Here is a 22,188-nt window from a genome sequence, read left to right on the forward strand (position 1 = left end):
TTTCACCTTAGAGTAGCACTTGCAACAGATATCCCATGTTATTTGCTGGATGTGTTCCAATTTCTGTCTTCCTCTGCAGATTTTATCCTCTACAGCTTCCTCTAGTACCGAGGTAGCTTTTTGTACTGTCTTAACAGATGTCCTGTCATCCTGTCCCTTCTTCATGGCAGTGTATTCACCGCCGATTCAGACCAAGTACACACATTCAAATTTTTTTAGCTTTCAGTATTTATGAAACAATGATGAGGCGTTGAGAGATACACTATAGAAGTGAAAAAAACTAGGACAACAGCAACAACAACTGCCACAACCACAGAACCATTACAGGATGTTGCTGAACGAAGCTGTATGTAGATGCTGCAGTGACTCTTAACGCGTGTAAAGTTGTATTAATAAACATCTGCTAAGCGTCTTGTTTCTTGCAGATGAAGGCCTCCTGGCCGACCCGGCGGAGCTGCAGAACTTCAACGACAAGTTTGAAGTCGCCACGGCCCCGCACGTGCACTTACCCACCGAAGAGGAGCGCATCAACGCCACGAGGAAGATACACGACTTCTACTTCGGGGACGGCGACATCACACTGGACGATGCTCAGGGTCTTGTCGATGTGAGTACTGAAACTTTATCGGTTACAAGTTTCTCCTTCCGTCGGTAGTTTGGCACGCTGGTTGCCGTTAGCTGCTTGTCGTGTCTCTTGCCGTGACATTAAACATGTGGCCATCGGCTTTAACGTGTCCTTTAGCGACTTTTCGGCTACCAATGTGGTTCCATAGAGACCGCGTAATTTGACTGAAATCAGCACTAGTATTCACTAGCGTAAGACCGACACGATTGCGTCACTAATGACACAGTCGTCGGCGACGCAACTGACATCAAGTCATGGGAAAAACTTATCAGAATACACGCTGGCTACCACCCCTGGAAATCGCGGGCCCGCAGACTTACTTTATAGAAGGTATAATGGGGCGTGTATGCACAAATGGTAGACAGAATTTGCTTTACTGGAAAACTACTTCAGCGTTTCGTCATATGGTGCTTACATCATAAAAAACGAGAGTCCCTCTCGTGGCAGGTGCAGGCGTGATAGGACCGCTTCTGTTTGCAATGCGTGTAAATGAAATAGTAGGAAGTGTATGATGCTCTTAAGACTGTTCGAGGATGACGCGATTGCCCGTAACAATGTAGCAACAGCAGAAAACAGAATCGATTTGCAGAGTGACGCTCAGAGGACTGATTAATGGTGCAGACTCTGGTACTTGAGTCTGAATGTAAATGAATGTAATTCACTGTGCATACATAGGAAAATAAAGCCACTACTGTACAGCTATTGATGAGAAACTGCTGGGAGCAGTATCTTCCATAAAATATGTAGGAATAACTATCCATAGCGACCTTAAGTGGTTTGTCCACGTAAAAGAAAAAGCAGGCAAAGTAGATGCCAGACTGAAATTCATAGAGTGAATCTGAAGGAAACGTAACTCATCCACGAATGGAGTGATTTATAATGCACTTGGTCGTACTGTTCTTCAGTATTGTTCATCAATCTGATAGTGAGACTCTTACTAAGTCGGACAAATACAAGAGACAGAGAAGATCCAACGAAGAGTGGCGCCTTTCGGCACAGGAGCGTTCAGTCGCGCGAGAGCATTACTGAGATGCTCAACAAATTCCATTATCAGACGTTACAAGAGAAGCGCTGTACATCACGGGAAGTTTACTTTCCAAATTTCGTGAAAGCACTTTGCGGGAGCAAACGGATAACGTATTACGTCCTCCCACATACATCTCGCTTACCGACCAAGACGAGAAAATTCGAGGAATTGGAGCCCATACAGAGGCTTACCGACATTCATTCTTCACACGCGCCATTCGTCGGTGGATCAATGTATGGCGGGGAGGGGGGGGGGGGGGGAAATCAGGTAGTTGCACCACAAGTATACTTCGCCACACATCATGAATCGGCTTGCGGGGTATGATGTGGATGTAGATGTTGAGATGTAGTTGTACAGAGCCGCAGGCCAGTTTGTGGGGAAGCGTGTCACGAAGCATACAGACACCTAGTGAATTGTCTTGGGGTAAGATTTATATGGATCTACTCTGTATTGCTCTGCATTTGATGCAATTTCGGGGAGGCCAGGTTGGGGATAAATGTAAAAACAGTCTCCATAACAGTTCAGTACATCGGAACTTCGTCATCATCATGTGCATCGTCGAAATATTGTTACCGTCACACGCTATTATCTGGAGAAAGGCCCATGAAGCTATAAGTCAGTTTCAGCTCTCAAAAAATAGGAAATTTTACCGGCTAATTTCTTAAAATTCATTTTTGTCCAAATATGAATGCATAGTTTTACTCACATTCTTGGCAAGACCCGCGTTGATAATTCTGAATGTCACAAAGTACGTCATTTACACGTAATGTCTCACTTAGGGTGACACTATTAACAGATCCGAAAGAAAACGTAGTCATGACGAGGCTATAGTTCAGTTGCACTCATTTTTCTGTGGTAGGGTGGGCACAAACGATACCATATTTGTGGTTATTTGTATCCCACAATCTCTTAGTGATAGGTTTTTTGCTTCACGATGAATTTCCTTATTTCCCTGGGGTAATGTAGATTGCTGATAACATAGTCTCGGTACATTTGAGCTTAATAATTTACTGGTAGCAAATTATTGTCACAGATTCTTTCCCTGAGGTTGGCCACAACAGTTCCCTTGCTATCATAGTTGTCGTCGTACCGTGCGATGATTTATTACTGACTCAGACATCCCTAGTACGTGAAGTTCCTACCATCTCGAAAGAATGTTCGTTGCTGGTTATCTATGGGTCTTTTGCTTACATCAAGACTTGGATTTTTCTCATGAACAAGACTATTCTGCAGGGATCCGCCGTTTAATCAAACGCCGGAGCTGCGTTTACGTCTGAGGTACCAAAGCGTTGTTGCCGGCATATAGGAGCTCGTACACAACTACGTTAGTAGCTTTGCTTTTTGTTTAAGGCGAGCAACATTGATAATGATCCCATCAGCCTCTGTGTGTAAATACAGTAGTGGAAATCAGTATAAAAGCAAGGATATTTTAGGACAAGTAACATTGTTGGTTAAAATAGTTGCGCACAGTGCATATTCAATAATATGAGATCCAGTATACCGACGAATGCAGTCGTACAGTTATGGCATTTACCGCCAGTTGTACAATATACAACAAGACGTCAACGATTCATGTGATAGAGGGTAGAACTCGGTTCAAAAGCAGTCGGTTCTGTGCGGTGTTTGTGCGTGCGTTCATGGCTTTATTGCAGGCGGCAGACACACATCATTATTGACATACATTAAATGAATCAGCAACTGCGAATATCGACAACCATCATTTGTAGAATGGAATGACAGCAATGACAATTTTTGCCACACCATTTGGGCATACGTGCATGACTCATCGACAGACCCGAACTTCTATTACGTATATTCCCCTACTGGTCAGACGTTGTACTTGAAAGTCGCTTGCCCGGTATCGGTAGATAAATACGATAGTGCAGTGTCTCTGTTGTTCTGATTACGATGCAAACTTTGCATCGTAATCAGAATAACACAGGGACTGTAATATAGTATCGTCGGCATTAGCGACAGTACATATTGTGCTCATAAACCACGATCGTGAGCCGGCCGTAGTGGCCGAGCTGTTCTAGGCGATACAGTCTGGAACTGCGCGACCGCTACTGTCGCAGGTTCGAATCCTGCCTCGGGCATGGACGTATGTGATGTCCTTAGGTTAGTTAGGTTTAAGCAGTTCTAGGGGACTGATGACGGTAGATGCTAAGTCCCATAGTGCTCAGAGCAATTTGAACCATTTTTTTGTTCTACGGAACTGATGAGGTCAGAAGTTAAGTCCCATAGTGCTCAGAGCCACTTGAAGCATTTTGTGCCACGATCGTGACTTTGCCACACGGAAAACAGTTATCGTGTTATGAAACGGCAAAAATCTGTGCGTAGGAGGAAATGGGACTCTCTAATCGATAAATTGCCAAGAAATTGAACTGTTCAAGTACAGTGATCGATAATTTAGTTCAACTGGGCACACGATATAGACGGAACGGGAAATATGGGTCAGCTAGAAAACTACATAAGGCTTCAAAACGGTCACCTTTGTGCAAGGCAAGGGCCACAAACCGTTATTCGTCTTAGCTTGGTTGGCGATTTACAGTTGTCAATAACTGCCAGCCGTGTACGACAAATTTCACCAACTGACAAACATCTTGCGTTCAAGAAACGACTGCAATTTGAGTTTTCCCAAAAACGCCTGCAGAATGGGATAAAGTGATCTTTAGTGATGAGAAAAAGTGCAGTTTAGATGAGTCGGAGGGTTTTCACTATTATTTGCATGATCTGGCAGCAGAGCAGTTGGTAAGAATGAGCAGAGATTTTGGTGGTGGAATTGTTATGATTTAGGCTGCCTTCTGTGGTGAAGGTAACTCACGCATAACCTCGCTGAACACTACAATTAACTCCCACTTGTATATTGAGGCCGAGCGGTTCTAGGCGCTTCAGTCTGGAACCGCGCGACCGCTACGTTCGCAGGTTCGAATCCTGCCCCGGGCATGGATGTGTGTGATGTCATTAGGTTAGTTAGGTTTAAGTAGTTGTAAGTTCTAGGGGATTGATGACGTCAGATGTTAAGTACCATAGTGTTCAGAGCCATTTGAACAATTTGTATGAGATGGTAGGGGCAGTAATGATTAGAATGTATGACGCCCTAGGGAACGAAAGTCTAATGTTACAACTTAATGCATCCTTGCATATTTCTGATACAACCAAACAGTGGTTTGAAAATAAAGATATCGATGTCTTGCCCTAGCATGCGCGCAGCGAGGATTGTAACCCCTTGTGAAACCTTCGGAAATACTTGCAGGGCGTGCGTGGTTATTGTAATGGAAGGCAATTGGAGGCCACATGTGAGCCGGAAAGAGCGATACGAGAAGAGTGGGCGACAATTTTAGTGAAAGAACTACAAATCCTAACAAAAACAATGCCGGTGACAATTTATGAAAGAAACTATGTGATTCCGTCATGATTTTTTGTCTTACATCCATCAAGTACTTTTATAATAAACTCTATACATGCTTGCTTCAGACATTGTACTACTACAGTAGGAACCCTGCCTTTACACTAGTTTTCACTAGTGTACACACAAATTCAGTAACGACAAGCAGTTTTTTACGGTCATGTGTTAAACAAAAGTCCCAAACAGTACTTCGGAAGACTGAATCAGCTGTTGAAGCGGCTGGGCACTTCACCTTCGGTTTATGCTGTTGCTCTGAGGCGGTGGTTATCGCGTCCTCTGTAGAACAGGGGCGCTGCAAGCTGTCCACAGCTGTAGCAGCTGTAGCAGCGCCATAAAAATCAAGTTCGGCAAAGCCTTGCACTTCCTGGAGTTAGATTACTGTAAGCACGTCAGTGTGATGGTTTAGAATCTCGTCTCGGATTCTATTATCAGGAAGATACTTGAATAATGGCATCACGATTCATTTCATCTTGAAATGAGACTCCACAAGTTCAGTTGAACTATTCTCATTCGTGGCCTTGATTTCAGCAATCCGTTATTCTGTTGACTCGTACGAAAAAATTTGAAACGAACAACAGCTACATGAATATGAGCGTTGAAGAACAGACCAGTTTTTGAAAAATGTCTTCATGTGCTAGTATTTGGGGCTCTGAGGGAACAACTTCCTATACAACCCAGAAATATACACTCCTTCCAATGAACAAAAGAAAGGGCATCGTGATTCACCTGATACTTCGTAAACTGCGAAATGCTGCTCTGAGTTCAGGCGGTAGGCCTATTCTGTCCACTACTCTTGTTTTGCATCAAAAGAGGGGAAGGGAAGGGGCAGCACACAGCAGCTGGGATTCTGTGCTTCAGTCTTAGTTTGCTACGTTTGCTGTGCGTCCAGTAATCTGCCAACGGCAGTGCTGAAAGATGTAACTTGTTAGCTCTGAAAATGAATAAGTACATTTAATGACAGTTCTCCAGAAGTTAGCTTGCTTACACTAAGTATAGATATTGTAAAAGACATTCAACACAAAATTTTGAAATATTTGCGAATTTATGACAATTGGCTTTCTTAGGCATCAGTCTCTTCACCAGTGGATGTCTGATGTGTTATTTGTTAGTTTGTAATTACATCACAAGGAAATAAATTATCTTATGTTATCCGACTGTCTGTCTGTCTGTCAGTCCGTCTGCTAATACTACTTTTTCTCAGGACTGGGTAGACGTGTCAAGTTGAAAGTTACGTCACTTCCTAAGGTCTAACGTCTCTTGGCGCTGTAAGAAACGCACGCTTCTAAATTAATAGACTCGAATGATACAGCTATTTATGTCACATATTTTTATACTCGCAAACTCACTGATCAAAACATATAGTGTACTTCACTTTAACCAAGAGCCTTGAAATCTGGCAAGCAGCAAGATTTCATAATGAAAGTAAAGGAAAAATCCTTGTTAATTCGTATGTAAAACACATGAATATTTCTCATTATCTCTCATCCGTCTGTGTGTCTGTCCCCCCGTCCTTCTTTCTCAGGAACGGGCAACATTTCAAGTTAAAATTTATGTCTCATGCAGTCAGTCGCGGAAACTTTGAGCTCCATTTTACCAGGTTTTGAAAATATTGGACACTAGGTAAATCACACATCACAACAGACCTTTTACATGTATATTGAGTGCTTGGAAAAGTGAAAATGTATGTTAACTACGTCCTTTTTTTGTCATCAGTCTCCTGACTGGTTTGATGCGGGCCGCCAATAATTCCTCCCTTGTGCTAAACTGTTCATCTCTTGCAACCTACGTCCTCAATTATTTGCTGGATGTATTCCAGTATCTGTCTTCCTCTACATTTTTTGAACTCTACAGCTCCCTCTAGTTCCGTGGAAGTCATTCCCTCAACAGATGTTCTATCATCCTGACCCTTTTCTTTATCTGTGTTTTTCACATACCCCTTTCCTCTCCAATTCTGCGAAGAACCTCCTCATTCATTATCAGTCCACCTAATCTTCAACATTCGTCTGTAGCACCACATCTCAAATGCTTCGATTCTCTTCTGTTCCGGTTTCCCACAGTCCATGTGTCACTATCACACGATTCTGAACTCCAGACTTACATTCTCAGAAATTTCTTCTTCAAATTAAGGCCGATATTTGATGCTAGTAGACTTCTTTTGGCCAGGAATGCCGTTTTTGCCACAGTTAGTCTGCTTTTGATGTCCTCCTTGCTCCGTCCGTCATTCGTTATTTTACTGACTAGGTAGCAGAATTCCTTAACTTCACCTACTTTGTGACCATCAATCGTGATGTTAAGTTTCTCTTTTTTAACATTTCTACCATCGTCTTTCTTCGATTTACTCTCAGTGAATATTGAGTACTCATCAGACCGTTAATTCCGTTCAGCATATCATATATTCCTTCTTCACTTTCTCTCAGAATAGCAGTGTCATCAGCGAATCGTATCATTGATTTCCTTTCACCTTGAATTTTAATTCCACTCCCAAAGCTTTGTTTTATTTCCATCATTGCTTACTCGATGTACAGACTGAACAGTAGGGGCGAAAGACTACATCCTTGTCTTACATCCTTTTTAATACGAGCACTTCGTTCCTGGTCGTCCTCTCTTATTATTCCCTTTTGGCTGTTGTACATATTATATGTGACTCGTCTCTCCCTATAGCTCACCCCTACGTTTTTTTTCAGAATTTCGAACATGTTGCACCATTTTACATTGTCGAACGCTTTTTCCAGGTCGACAAATCCTATGAGCTTGTATTGATTTTTCTTTAGTCTTGCTTCCATTATTAACCGCAACGCCAGAATTGCCTCTCCCGTGCCTTTACTTTTCCAAAAGCCAAACTGATCGTCGTCTATCGCATCCTGAATCTTCTTTTTCGTTCTTCTGTATATTATTTTTGCAAGCAACTTGGGTACATGAGCTGTTAAGCTGATCGTGCGATAATTCTCGCACTGGTCAGCTCTTGCCGTCTTCGGAACTGTGTGGATGATGCTTTTCCGAAAATCAGATGGTATGTCTCCTGACTCATACATTCTACACACAAATGTGAATAGCCGTTTCGTTGCCACTTCTTCCAATGAGTTTAGAAATTCTGATGGAATCTTATCTATCCCGTCTGTTTTATTTGACCTTTATTTCACCAAAGCTCTTTTAAATACTGATTCTAATACTGGATGCCCTTTTTCTTCTAAATCGAATCATGTTTCTTCTTCTATCACATCAGACTAATCTTCTCCTTATGGAGGCTTTCAATGTATTCTTTCCACCTATCCGCTCAATCCTCTGAATTTAACAGCGGAATTTCCGTTCCACTCTTAATGTAACCACCCTTGTTTTTAATGCCATCGAAGAATGTTTTGACTTTCCTGTATGCTGAGTCTGTCCTTCGACAATCACTTCTTTTTCTATGTTTTCACATTTTTCCTGCAGCCATTACGTCTTAGCTTCCCTGCACTTCCTATTTATTTCATTCCTCAGCGACTTGTATTTCTGTATTCCTGAGTTTCCCGGAACATTTTTGTACTTCCTCCTTTCATCAATCAACTGAAGTATTTCTTCTGTTACCCACGCTTTCTTCGAAGTTACCTTCTTTGACCCTATATTTTTCATCCCAGTTTTTGTGATGGCCCCTTTTAGAGATGTCCATTCCTCTTCAACTGTACCCCCTATAGAGCTATTCCTTATTGCTGCATCTGTTGCCTTAGAGAACTTCAAGTGTATTTCGTCATTCCTCAGTACTTCCGTATGCCAGTTCTTTGCGTATTGAGTGTTCCTGACTAATGTCTTAAACTTCAGCCTACTCTTCATCGCTACTATATTGTGATCTGAGTCTACATCTACTCCTGGGTACGTCTTACAATCCAGTATCTGATTTCGGAATCTCTGTCAGACCATGATGTAAAAAAACTGAAATCTTCCCGTATCAACCGGCCTTTGCCATGTATACCTCCTCCTTTCGTGATTCTTGGACAGTGTATTCGCTATTACTAGCTGAAACTTGTTACAGAACTCAATTAGTCTTTCTCCTCTCTCATTCCTTGTCCCAAGCCCGTATTCTCCCGCAACATTTTCTTCTACTCCTTAGGCTACAACTGCATTCCAGTCCCCTACGACTATAAGATTTATATCCCCCTTTGCATACTTTATTACCTTTTCAATATCCTCATACACTTTCTCTATCTCTTCATCTGCAGCTTGCGACGTCGGCATATGTACCTGAACTATCGTTGTCTTTGTAGGTTTGCTGTCGATTCTGATAAGAACAACCCTGTCACTGAACTGTTCACAGTAACACACTCTCTGCCCTACCTTCCTATTCATAACGAACCCTACTCCTGTTATAGCATTTTCTGTGCTCTTGATATTACCTTATACTCATCTGACCATAAATCCTTGTCTTCTTTCCACTTCATCTCACTGACCCCCACTGTATCTATATTGAGCCTTTGCATTTCCCTTTTCATATTTTCTAGTTTCCCTACCACGTTAAAACTTCTGACATTCCACGCTCCGACTGGTAGAACGTTATCCTTATTTTGATTATTCAACTATGTCCTATTATAACAAAATTTCAATTTTAATCCTGGTACAAAGTAATACTCTAATTCAGAATAGCTTTTGATCAGTCTTAAGAAACAAATACTTCTTCCTTTCTCTAATGTTACGGGTAAATTTAGATGGTGCGAGATGCGAATTAGGTATTAGTAAGAAGGAAAAAAAAAAACAATGTTAATTCAGTATGCAGGTTTACTTTAAAACTTCAAGATATCTGTATCGCTCTGGTATTGTTCAACTTAAATCACTATCACCAGAAGCTCTCTTTACTGCCAAAGCAATTAAGGATAATCACGGGCTTAAGAGCTTGTAGGAAGTTGGAAGACAGCTGAAATACTAATCAGAAAGCACAGAGGTAATAAAACGTTTGTTTTAGTACAAAATAATGCAAGTAGGTGGAGCAGCAGTTATTTGAAACAAAAGTAATAACTGGTACAATGATACCCTCAAAGGTAAAAAGTTACGCTGATTGATGGTGCTAAGATCCAAGGTCTCTTGGCAGTGTAATAAATGTAAGCCTCCAACTCAATGCATTCAATAGACACGTCTATTTATGTCACATATTTTGATACTTGCAAACTCATCCACTAAAACGAGGGATGGTCTATGACCGTACACGAGAAACGCGCAACGGTAAGGCAAATTCTCGATAATTTTTCAAGTCCTCTTGAGAAATTGTCGGCGGTGCTGCGCTGTTTGAGCGACTGCAAGAAACTATTCAACTATTGAACAAGGAAGCATTGAGCCTCACGAGTCGTAATCGTTATGTTCCGTATGTGCAAGGAAGAATTTCAAATTGCGCTTTCTACATTGGTGTGAAGTGTACATCCTTCACGAATTTTTATTGACTAATAGCATATTATTCAGAAGACAAAAATTGTAGAATGATCATATAATTGTTATTTAAGAAAAACGCAGAACTCGCACAAAACAAAAACTTTATTCTTTTCAAAAGAAAAAAAAAAACATTACGCTCTCCTCACGTACGTACACTTAAACAACTTATTATGCCCAGAAACTCCTACATAGATTTACTTATTATAGACAAAAAGAAGTGTTGGCCACCAGAGCGCATTTTTACTTCCAGTTATAGCACTAGCGTCAATTTTCGATTAGAGCCAGTTGGATTTTCAGTCTGCTGCTTTATTTACGAACTTAAAGCATGGTAGCAACTGCACATACTTCGGCTCTTTTAATCCGAGCCTAGCTTCTCTTTTAATCCGAGCCTAGCTATTAGTGAGTTGTGTAGATGCTGCTGTAACTCCTTCGCTACCGTGTTAGCCCACTTTCCTTTGCATACGGTTAGAATTAGCTTCCTGATTTTTGGAGTAACTTCAGAAAGACAGGAATAGATTTCAGTAGGAATTTCAGTGTTGAGAATTAAAATGGCTTAAGTACACTCAAAAATTTGTTGAAAGCCAGTCTTTATGATATGTATGGGAAGTGTTTCAGTAAAAGTTAACTTAATATTTTGATTTTCCCTATCCTGTAGAAAACAAATTCTGTACAAAACAAACTTAATATCTGTATTATCAATTTCTGCTTATTTGAGTCAATCTTCAGAGGACGTAGAAACTTAGAAGTAAGGCATATTACTTGGACTTTTTTCAGCTTAATATATATAATCGTTTACGGTATAACTAAAACTTTTTGTAACAGAAATGATTTTTTTAAGTTACAATTTTATCTCTAATACAACTCAACAAAAATTAAAATGACCAATACTCCAAGGATGGAAAAATACGTGTAAGAAATCGACCAACGTATGTTCCTGTCAGACTGAGATCTATAATTCTGGTAAGGAAGACCTTATGTATTTACTCAACGAAATTTAGCATTCAGCAATCTCAAACAGTATCTTTTATGAAAAATACTTTGCCCCAAATCATTACGATCGAAACCACAGTGACGTGGAGGACCATAAACATCTAAGGTATCAAAGCCTGGAAATGAGTATTTCAAAACCTTACACCACCAGAAATTATTATTTTTAACATTTAACTTCTTAGAGGGTTAAACTCCTCCCCTGCCGTGTCGTTTCCGTGGTATTTGTTCCGGACACAATGTATTGGACAAGCGATGAATATGACGGTCGCTGAACTCTAAATTTCACTAACTCAGTACAATCTTCCTTTGTTATCGGTTGCACCTACTTCATCTCACAAAAAATCTATTGCATTCAAACGCTCAACTTCGAATCCCTTTCTGCATTTCCAGGCCGTAAAACACTTCGCTTAAAGATCTCTTGTAAGCGTAGCAAAGCCACACACATATACCTTAATTGCTTGAGGTACGCTTGAAAGATGGCTGTCCTACTGGCTAAAATTTTTCTGAGTATGTAGTGGGTCACGAATATGAGTTAGTTTGTAAATCTGGTAAATGTTCTCAAAGCCTTGTAATATCGCTTTAACCGGCCGGAATGGCTGAGCGGTTCTCGGCGCTTCAGTCTGGAACCGCGCGACCGCTACGGTCGCAGGTTCGAATCCTGCCTCGGGCATGGATGTGTGTGATGTCCTTAGGTTAGTTAGGTTTAAGTAGTTCTAAGTTATAGGGGACTGATGACCTCAGCTGTTAAGTTCCATAGTGCTCAGAGCCATTTGAACCATTTGAATATCGCTTTAACATTCCCTTTATGATTATGAACACTGGAACTACACTACTGGCCAGAGATGCTGGTCAGAGAGGTTAGTTTTACTTTTATAGAGCGTAGCAGTTTGTCAATACGTATCGGACAGTCTGGCTATGTAGTTGCTTTGAGAAAGGTAGAAGCTGGCCTGGCGTGTGGTGGAGGCAGCATTATTTCAATCGGATATTGAAATAATATGTTCAGAAGCAAATTTTGGGGAAAAGAGATTATATGAATGCAGAATTTTTAATATATAATTGTGTAATTTCTTATTGTTGGAATACTGAGTGTGGTTAAAGTTTGCTGCAGAAGTTTTGTAGTGAAGCATGTGAACTTGTCTGGTAGCTGCAGTAAGTGTCAAAGAAGGCAGTTATACACTAGAAAAGTTTTAAGAAATATTTTGCTGATTTCTGTAGTTGTGAGAACTTTATGAAAGGGTGTATTGTTGTTATGACTTAATGAAGCATAGTTTAACTTGGAGGCTCTGTTCTCAGTTATCGGTTGTTAAGTTCAGCTCCCCATTTTTCACTCTTTACCTTTATGAACGTGTTTATATAATCGAATTGCACATCGCGAGTTGTGTGCTGTGGAAGCATTTTTGTGAAAATTAATGAGATACCGTATTGCATTGTGCATCGCAAGTATGGTAAATGAACTATCTTTTCTGATAGTTTCATCATTATCTTAGTAATGACACGTTGCTGAACAGACGAGCGTTCCGTGCGCATAGGTAGGCCAATGAATTTAATTGCCATCAAGGTTCATGTCCATTGTAACGCACATTGATTGTCAGAGCGTTATTTGTGAAAGTAATATATCAGTTCATCGGCTTAATAGCTGTAGAAGAGCTCAATAAATTGCTGTCTTGTGAGTTTTCAAGCAGTTTTATCAGAAAGTCAGATGTGTTAAATATTATATTCATTTGCTGTATAATTACTACAGTCATTGTTTGCAAGACTAAAGTTAAGATTACCTATATGCAGTGCCAACACTTTAAACTGAATTATTTGTTTTGCAGGCAGACAGGATATGTAAATTTCATTGAAAACCGATTGATTTCTCGCAGGCGAATTGTCTGGTGTACGGGCTAGTTTAGAAGTTTTTACGTTGATCTACGAGGCGGGTTGTTTAAATAAGTACCGCTTTGCCACACCGCTGCCGCAACGCTGTGGTCAGCGCTTCGTGCATGCTTACTGGGTACCCACATCTGCTGTCTACGCACCGACGCCATTAGTCTGATTCTTCCTTGCTTACATTGTGTTACTGAGTTTTTAAGATGCCCCCGATAATCGTGAGTCCCGCCGACTGCGAAGTACGGGCTGTTAAAGATTTCTTAGTGTTAAAGGCCTGAAAGCGATCGATATTCATCGTGAGATCTGTGCAGTTTACGGAGAAAACACTATGAGTGATGGAATGGTAAGAAAGTGAGAGAGAGCATTTAAAGATGGCCGCACAAATGTGCATGATGAACAACGTAGTGGGCGTCCTTCAGTCGTTAATGAAAGTTTGGTGCAGGAAGTGGACAATAAGATGAGAGGAAACAGACGCTTTACGATTTCCTTCTTGCAGGATGACTTTCCTAATGTTTATCGTAGTGTTTTGTATGACATTGTGGCCGAGCAGTTGAATTTCCGAAAATTGTGCGCACGTTGGGTACCGGAAATGTTGACGGATGTGCACAAAACCAAACGTTTAGATAGTGAATTGACTTTCCTTGAGCGGTACCACAACGACGGTGCTGATTTCTTAAGCCAAATTGTTATGGGCGAAGAAACATGGGTGGTCTACGTCACACCAGAATCGAAGCAACAGTCCGTAAAATGGCGGCATTCAGATTCACCCAGAAAAGTGAAGTTTAAACAAACAATTTCTGCCCGGAAAATCATGTGGGACAGAAAAGAAGTATTGTTTGTGGAATTTCTGCCTCATAATGAGACAATCAATGCAGCAGCCTACTGTAAGACATTGCACAATCTGCGCCGTTCAGTTCAGAACAAAATACGTGGCATGTTGAGCATGGGCATCGTTTTGCTGCAAGACAATGCCTGTCCACATTTAGCGAATCAGACCAAAGTTATCATCACATCTTTTCAAAATGGTTCAAATGGCTCTAAGCACTATGGGACTTAACATCTGAGGTCATCAGTCCCTTAGAACTAATTAAACCTAACTAACCTAAGGACATCAGACACATCCATGCCCGAGGCAGGACCCGAACCTGCGACCGCAGCAGCAGCGTGGTTCCGGAAGCGCCCAGAACCGCTCGGCCAGTGGCCGGTCACATATTTTCGATGAGAAACTCTAGATCATCCTGTGTATAGCCCCGATCTTGCGCCCAGTGACTACCATCTTTTCCTGCACTTGAAGAAACACTTGGGCGGTCAGCGTCTTCAAGACGATGACGAAATCAAAACAGTGGTGATGCAGTGGTTAACAAGTCATGTGGCAGACTTCTAGGACGAGGGTATTCAAGAACTGCTACAACGGTATGACAAGTGCCTCAATATTGACGGAAATTATGTAGAAAAGTAGATCAACGTACAGGCTTTCATGTAAAAATAAAATAATTGAGATATCTTAGCAGGTCTTTTTTTAATTTCAAAACGGTACTTACTTAAAAAACACGCCTCGCATCACGCTGCTACACCCTGTATGAGAGCAACTCCTGGCTGACTGACCTCTTGTGTTGCTGCAGCTGGGGACGGACCAGCACTTCGCCGAGCCGACAGACTCGCTGGTCCGCTACGTGTCGCAGCTGTCCGACCAGCCCGTCTACTACTACCTGTTCGACTACCGCGGCGCCAGTGGCGGTAACACCACCTATGGTACGTAAGCTGCGACACCGGCTGTTGAGCGCTTTGTTTTAGAAGCGAGATAATTTTAATAAATTTAAACTTTCTCGGTGTACTCCGTTAATCCAACCTAGTAAGGATTCCAGACCGCGCAGCAGCACTTCAAAAGAGGACGGCCAAGTATAATGTGGGCAGTATCTGTAGTAGATGTGTTACATTTTTTATGTGTTCTGCCAATAACACGCAGTCTTTGGTTTCTCTTTCCTACAACATTTTCTATGTATGCTTTCGAATTTAAGTTGTTTGTAATTGTAGTTCCTAGGCATTTAGTTGAATTTACTGCCTTAAGATTTGACTGATTTATCGTATAATTGAAGTTTGACGGATTCCTTTTAGCTCTCATGTGGATCACCTCACACTTTTAATTTTTGATTGCGTCTGTAATTACATCTTCAACTCTACTCTGTTCGCTGATACATTTTACTGTTATTCCTATTTTTTCGTGTAAATCCCATCAGGCATCTTGCATTTAAAGACCATACCATACTGTTATAAGACGAAGTACATAAACACTGCAAACTTTCGCTCTCATCAGCATAAGAAGTTTAGTTTTGAAAGTAATATTTGGCTTACCAAAACAAGAACCGCATTTCTTTGTTAAGTGAGACCAAAACGTGTCCTAGGAGTCTGAAGAAACCTTCGTCTGGAGAATGAGACAGATGCCTTGCGCGAACTAAGAATTTGTTCACTATCTAACTATGTAGTATACCTCATGTTGCATGGCATATGTTGCTTGTCTTTGTTTAGATTAGTTTCAAGAAGCGGTTTCTATATACACTGTCCACTTACAAAAATGTGACCAACTGTTAAAAGCCTGAAACCTTTTGCAGCGCGGACAGCTGCCGGACCTGCAGGAAGAGAGTCAGTGAGACTTTTGAACATACTGACAGGGATGTGGATCTGTGGAGTCACGCCAACTCCAGGGCCATGGCCGGCTGCGCTATCTTTCTCGGTTGAGGACTCATGGTGCGAACAGCCCGATCGATGTGCTCCCACAAACTAATGAATGGGTTTAAATCCGGGGAACTGGTGGCCCGGCGAACATGATAAACTCATCCTGGTGCCCTTCAAACCACTCACGTACACTGCGAGTTGTGTGACACGTTGTACTGTCGTGCTGGAAGATGTCATCGAGGGAGGAAGAACAAACTTTATGTAGGGATGCTCATCATTCCCCAAGGATAAATGCATACTTGTGTTGATCCATTGTGCCTTCCAGAATGACGAGCGCACGGAATGCCACGAAAATATTCCCCGGATGATAAAGCTCCCTCCACCTCCTCTTGTTTCCAGATGTTTCACTCAGTACACTCCAACGGCCATTTGTCCAATGATGATGATGATGATGATGATGAGGTTCCACACTCCGAGGAGCGTAAGGGACGATGCGGGAAACCCACACAGCTCTACTAGGCAAGGCCTTGGTGGAGGTGGTTTCCCATTGCCTTCCTCCGACCGTGTGGGGATTAATGATGATGATGATGATGATACAAGAACAACCACTCATCTCAAGGCAGGAAAAATCCCTGACCCCGCCGAGAATCGAACGAGGGACCCTGTGCGCGGGAAACGAGAACGCTACCGTTGGATCTTTAAATGTGATTAAATGTGATTCCCCTGAAAAGGCCACGTGTCACCGATCAGTGGACGTCCAGTTGCGGTGTTGGCTTGCAAATGTCAGCCTTCACCAACCATGAACGGCAGTCATCATGGGTGTGTTCACCAGGCGCCTGCTGCGGAGGCCCGTAGCCGGCAATGTTCGGCGATCGGTCGTTGAGAAGGCACTCCCTTTAGCCCCTTTGTTGATCTGGGCAGTCAGCTGCTCATCCATCCACCCGTACACATCTCCACAGTTCTTGTTCACGCCTGTCACCTGGGACATTTGATGCACAACGGTTTCTGTTAGCGCCATTTTACTATGCGTGGGATACTTAAGCCACAGCGTACAGTTTATAAACTCAAACCTTTTGGGAAATGCTTCAGCCCCCGGCTAAAATGCCAGTGACCATGCCATTTAGGACGACAGATACATCACTTCGTTCCGGCATTACGACAGCGACTGCACGGTTTTCCACGTCCTCATGAGACACTTTATATCCCCTCCACTTCTAGTGCTAACATCTGCCGTCTGTGACTGGTTATTGCATGTTGAAGTCGAATATAGGAGACGATCACATTAATGTCGCTGGGCCGTGTACGTTGGTATTTCCAGTGAGTTTTTTGGTTGTGAATTAGTTCGTTAAATAATCAGTAAGTGCGTTCTTTTATTAGGCGATGTAATTGATAATCCTTCCACACTGTAACAAAATCAGCACAGGCATTTTACACTGTAAAGAGCGATGAGTCTTTTACAGTGTGTTGTACACTCATGTTCATAAATTAAGGATAATTGCAGAATGTGGTGCACCACACAACGTGGCACTACACAAAACTGGCGCTAATAGCATAGACACATAGGGAACACACGACACGTACCTGATACCTGTAAGTCCACGATATTAAGTTGAGAAAACCGTCCCGAAATACATGTGCTACAAAACGCCACTGTTTCCTGCGCATGTACCCCGATATCAATATGGGATATGATCACCATACACACGTACACAGACCGCACAACGCGTTGGCATACTTTGGATCAGGTGGTCGAGAAACTGCTGGTGTATAGTCTCCCATTCTTGCACCAGTGCCCGTTGGAGCTCATGAAGTGTCCTAGGGGTTTGGAGACGTGCAGCGATACGTCGACCGAGAGCGTCCCAGACGTGGTCGATTGGATTTAGGTCTGGATAACAGGCAGGACACTCCATTCGCCGGATATCTTCGGTTTCAAGGCACTCTTCCACGATGGCAGTTCGGTGGGGCCGTGCATTATCATCCATCAGGAGGAAGGTGGGACCCACTGCACCCCTGAAAAGGCGGACATACTGGTGCAAAATGACGTCTCGATACACCTGACCTGTTACAGTTTCTCTGTCAGAGACCTGCAGGGGTGTACGTGCACTTATCATAATTTCACCCCCCCCCCCCCCCCCCACACACACACACTATCAAATCGCGACCTCCATACTGCTCCCTTTCAAGGACATTAAGGAGTTGGTACATGGTTCCTGGTTCACGCCAGATGAAAACCTGGCGAGAATCACTGTTCAGACTATACCTGGACTCGCCCGTGAACATAATCTGGGACCACTGTTTCAATGACCATGTACTGTGTCCTTAACACCAGGCTTTACGGGCTCTCCTCTGACCAGGGATCAGTGGAAGGCACCTTGCAGGTCTCCGGGCGAATAAACCATGTCTGTTCAGTCGACTGTATACTGTGTGTCTGGAGACATCTGTTCCAGTGGCTGCGGTCAGGTCTGGAGCAAGGCTACCTGTAGTATTTCGTGGCCATGTGCGGGCACTGATGGTGGGATATCACTCTTCTGGTATTGTTGTACACTGTGGACGTCCCGTACTATAGCGCCTGGACTTGGTTCCTGTGTGCTGGAATCGTTGCCATAATCTTGAGATCACACTTTGTGGCACACGGAGGGCCCATGCTACGACCTGCTGTTTTTGACCAGCCTCCAGTCGCCCTAGTATTCTACCCCTCATAACGTCATCAACACGTGTTCTTTGAGCCATGTTTAACACACAGTCACCATTAGCATGTTTGAAAACGTTTGCACACTTACTCGCAGCACCGTACTGTGACATGCACCAACACACCTCTTCGTATGTGGACTGTTGCCAGCGCCACCGTGCCACGATCGCAGATCAAATGCACCGCATGGTCATACCCCTAGGTGATTTAAACCCGCAAACTGCCCACCAGAGCGTGGTCTCACCATGTATCAGCATTATCAAAATTGGTTCAAATGGCTCTGAGCACTATGGGACTTAACTTCTGAAATCATCAGTCCCCTAGAACTTAGAACTACTCAAACCTAAGTAACCTAAGGACATCACAAACATCCATGTCCGAGACAGGATTCGATCCTGCGACCGTAGCGGTCGCACGGTTCCAGACTGTAATCAGCATTATTCTTAATTTTTGAGCATGAGTGTATTCAAGGGGTGTAAAATACGAAATATGATGGAACAAGACAAGTCCTAATCAGAGGGTTCAGATATATAAGAAAATTTGTTTTATCGCCATAGAACGCGTGAGAAATGATTATCAAAACACGTTATATGATTTAATTGAATCACGGAGGAAGAATGTCAAGAATTTGAGGAAGAAACGTCTTTACACCCATTTTCAACATATTAGTCTTTCAAACAAAGGATGAATTGGTCCCCAACCAAAATCTAGTACTATTACATAAACTATGGCTTTGTGTAAAAGAAATGATTCACTTTCCGTGAGAGAAATATTCGTGGAAAGAATCTGACACTTTACACTATTAACATAGGTCCGATCTTACGGAATAGGTTCTCAGATGTATGAGTGTTCGAAGACTTTTTATGTTATAGGAGGCAATACGTTGTCCTGGACGGTAAGTGTGCGTCGAAGACAAAAGCATCGTTGGGAGTGCCCCAGGCAAGTGTGACAGGACCACTGTTGTTCTGTATAGACGTATGTGATCTGACGGATAATCTATGCAGGCTTTAAGACTGCTGATGACGTTGCAGTTCCCGGGTAGTGTCATCAGAGACTGACTGTACAGGATTTTCTATTTGGTAAGATGAATGGAAGCTTGTTATGAACGTGGCAAAATGTAAATCAATGAGCCGGCCGCAGTGGCCGCTACGGTTGCAGGTTCGAATCCTGCCTCGTGCATGGATGGGTGTGATGTCCTTAGGTTAGATAGTTTTAAGCAGTTCTAGGTTCTAAGGTACTGATGACCTCAGATGTTAAGTCCCATAGTGCTCAGAGTCATTTGAACCATTTTTAAAACAATGCAGATGTGTGCGAAAAACAATCCTATAATTTCCGAATACAATTTTACTGTTGTGCTGCTTGCTACAGTCACTTCGATCAAGCATTTAGGCGTAATGTTCCAAAGCGACATATTATGCAACGAGCACGTAATGTCAATTGTTAGGAAGACGAATGATTGATTTCAGTTCATGTTTGATGGAGACTGCATTGAGAACACTTTCGTGACCACTTCTGGGTACTGCTCAAGTCACTGAACTCCTCATCAGGTCGGAGGTCGGATTAAAGGAAGACACCGAAGCAATTCAGAGATGTATGGCTATATCTATTACCGGTAGATTTGATCAACACACATGTACTACGGAAATGCTACGTGATTTGAAACAGAAATCCCTGGAGTGATGAAGGCGTTCTTATCGGTAGAAAGTATTGAGAAAACTTAGAGAGGGACATTTGTGACAGGCGGCAGAATGGTACTACTGCCACGAAAACACATTACGCGTAAAGACTGCGAAGACAAGAGTGATCGTGGATCGTACACAAGCATGTAATCGCTTTTCCCTCAGTCCATTTGAAAGTGAAACAGAAAAGGGTAGGGCGAACAGCAGTACAAGGTACCCTTCACCGTACCTTTAAGGTGGCTTGCAGAGTACGTACCGGTATGTAGAAATAAACGGACAAGTAGACAAGTCGGCTGAAAGAACTCGTAGCTGGAGGAGGCAAGTTACATTCTCTCTGGAACAAAAGTAGTTTCGAAAACTGTTCCACATTTATGAAACCTGAAGTCAGTGAGTGAACTTTGTGATTAGGTAAATCATTTTACATTACGGTAGACGTACAAGAATTCCGAAAGGACATACCCCTGAGAGAGGGTGATAATATAAACAATTAAATCCTGATATGGTATGCAGTTCTCTTGTGATCTGAAATACTTTCATGGTTTTTCTTTTTCAATCGCTCTAATGGTCAAACGCCTCTCACTTAAATAACCCCATTGGAATAATCTATGTAAGCCTATCACCGATAAAAAAATGGTTCAAATGGCTCTGAGCACTAAGGGACTCAACATCTGTGGTCATTAGTCCCCTAGAGCTTAGAACTACTTAAACCTAACTAACCTAAGGACATCACACACATCCATGCCCGAGGCAGGATTCGAACCTGCGACCGTAGTGGTCACGCGGTTCCAGATTGACGCGCCTAGAACCGCACGGCCACATCTGCCGGCCTATCACCGAAATACTGTACGGAAATTTTTACGTGATTGACATATGTCTTCATGTGCAAGTAATTTTTTATGGTGATGAATCCGTTTTTGCTAATGGATGAAGGTCTCCACATAGATTTACAAAACGCTGTACGAAGTTAATATATCTCACACTATTTGCTTTGTTCGCAAGCTGGTGTTACTATAAAGCAATTATCTCTCATAGGTACCCCTCACGCAGCGGAAACGAAATTCCTGTTCCTTAACACCGCCAGCACTGTAGAGTGGGACCCGAACACTCTGGAGGGTGCTTTGAGACAGAGGATGGTTGACACATGGAGCAACTTCATAAAGTTTGGGTGAGTATACAAAATAAGGTATTATCAAGAACTGCATGACAGGTAAATTTACTACTATGTTCCCTGCTTCTCTCCGCTAACTTTATGTAAATGGTCGCCTTGCATCGAAGAAAACATTATTATACACCGGTCAGAATCACCAGATCGGTTTGTTGGCTGAAGTTTATCGCGGTACTAGGAATTGGGAGTTTTGTTAAATTCTGTAGGTTAAGAGCAGTGATTAATCAAAAAAAATAAATACTGAATACTGCAATATTATTCACTCAGTACTGTAAGATTATTTACTCTGTTAAATATTGTGGGCTAGCATGAGACTCTGAAATAACGCAGCACCACGATAACATACGTACGGACATTGACTATTCCGAAGTGCGCACGAAATAATATTTTATACACAGCGCGCGACACACCGCCTTCTAACACGTAGTTCGCGTGGCGCTGCTATTATGCAGAGAAAATATGAGTGCTTTTACCCAAACTATAATGATTAATTTGGTTCTCAGGTGCTACTGGTCATTTATGTACCAACTTTCACAAAGAAACTGAGATATTTTTTATGCTTATTAAACGGAATATTTTTCTGTATTTACTATTCGTTATCTGCAAGGCAAAAGCTGAGGAGAATCTCATCTGCCGTTAAGTGGCCAATCTTAAATATACTAACTCAT

The 22,188-nt window shown here is 42.3% G+C and overlaps 1 protein-coding gene across 1 annotated transcript in view; it reads left to right on the forward strand.

Annotated features, from left to right (window-relative positions):
* LOC124805733 (venom carboxylesterase-6-like) overlaps nucleotides 1–22,188 on the forward strand; it is a 131,129-nt gene that overhangs the window by 98,859 nt on the left and 10,082 nt on the right. The window contains exons 7-9 of the mRNA XM_047266304.1: nucleotides 426–607; nucleotides 14,937–15,066; nucleotides 21,388–21,520. Of these exons, the coding sequence (XP_047122260.1) occupies nucleotides 426–607; nucleotides 14,937–15,066; nucleotides 21,388–21,520 (445 nt within the window). The remainder of the gene's footprint in view (nucleotides 1–425; nucleotides 608–14,936; nucleotides 15,067–21,387; nucleotides 21,521–22,188) is intronic.

Source organism: Schistocerca piceifrons, chromosome 7 (genome assembly GCF_021461385.2).
Source record: "Schistocerca piceifrons isolate TAMUIC-IGC-003096 chromosome 7, iqSchPice1.1, whole genome shotgun sequence".
Lineage (NCBI taxonomy): Eukaryota > Metazoa > Arthropoda > Insecta > Orthoptera > Acrididae > Schistocerca > Schistocerca piceifrons.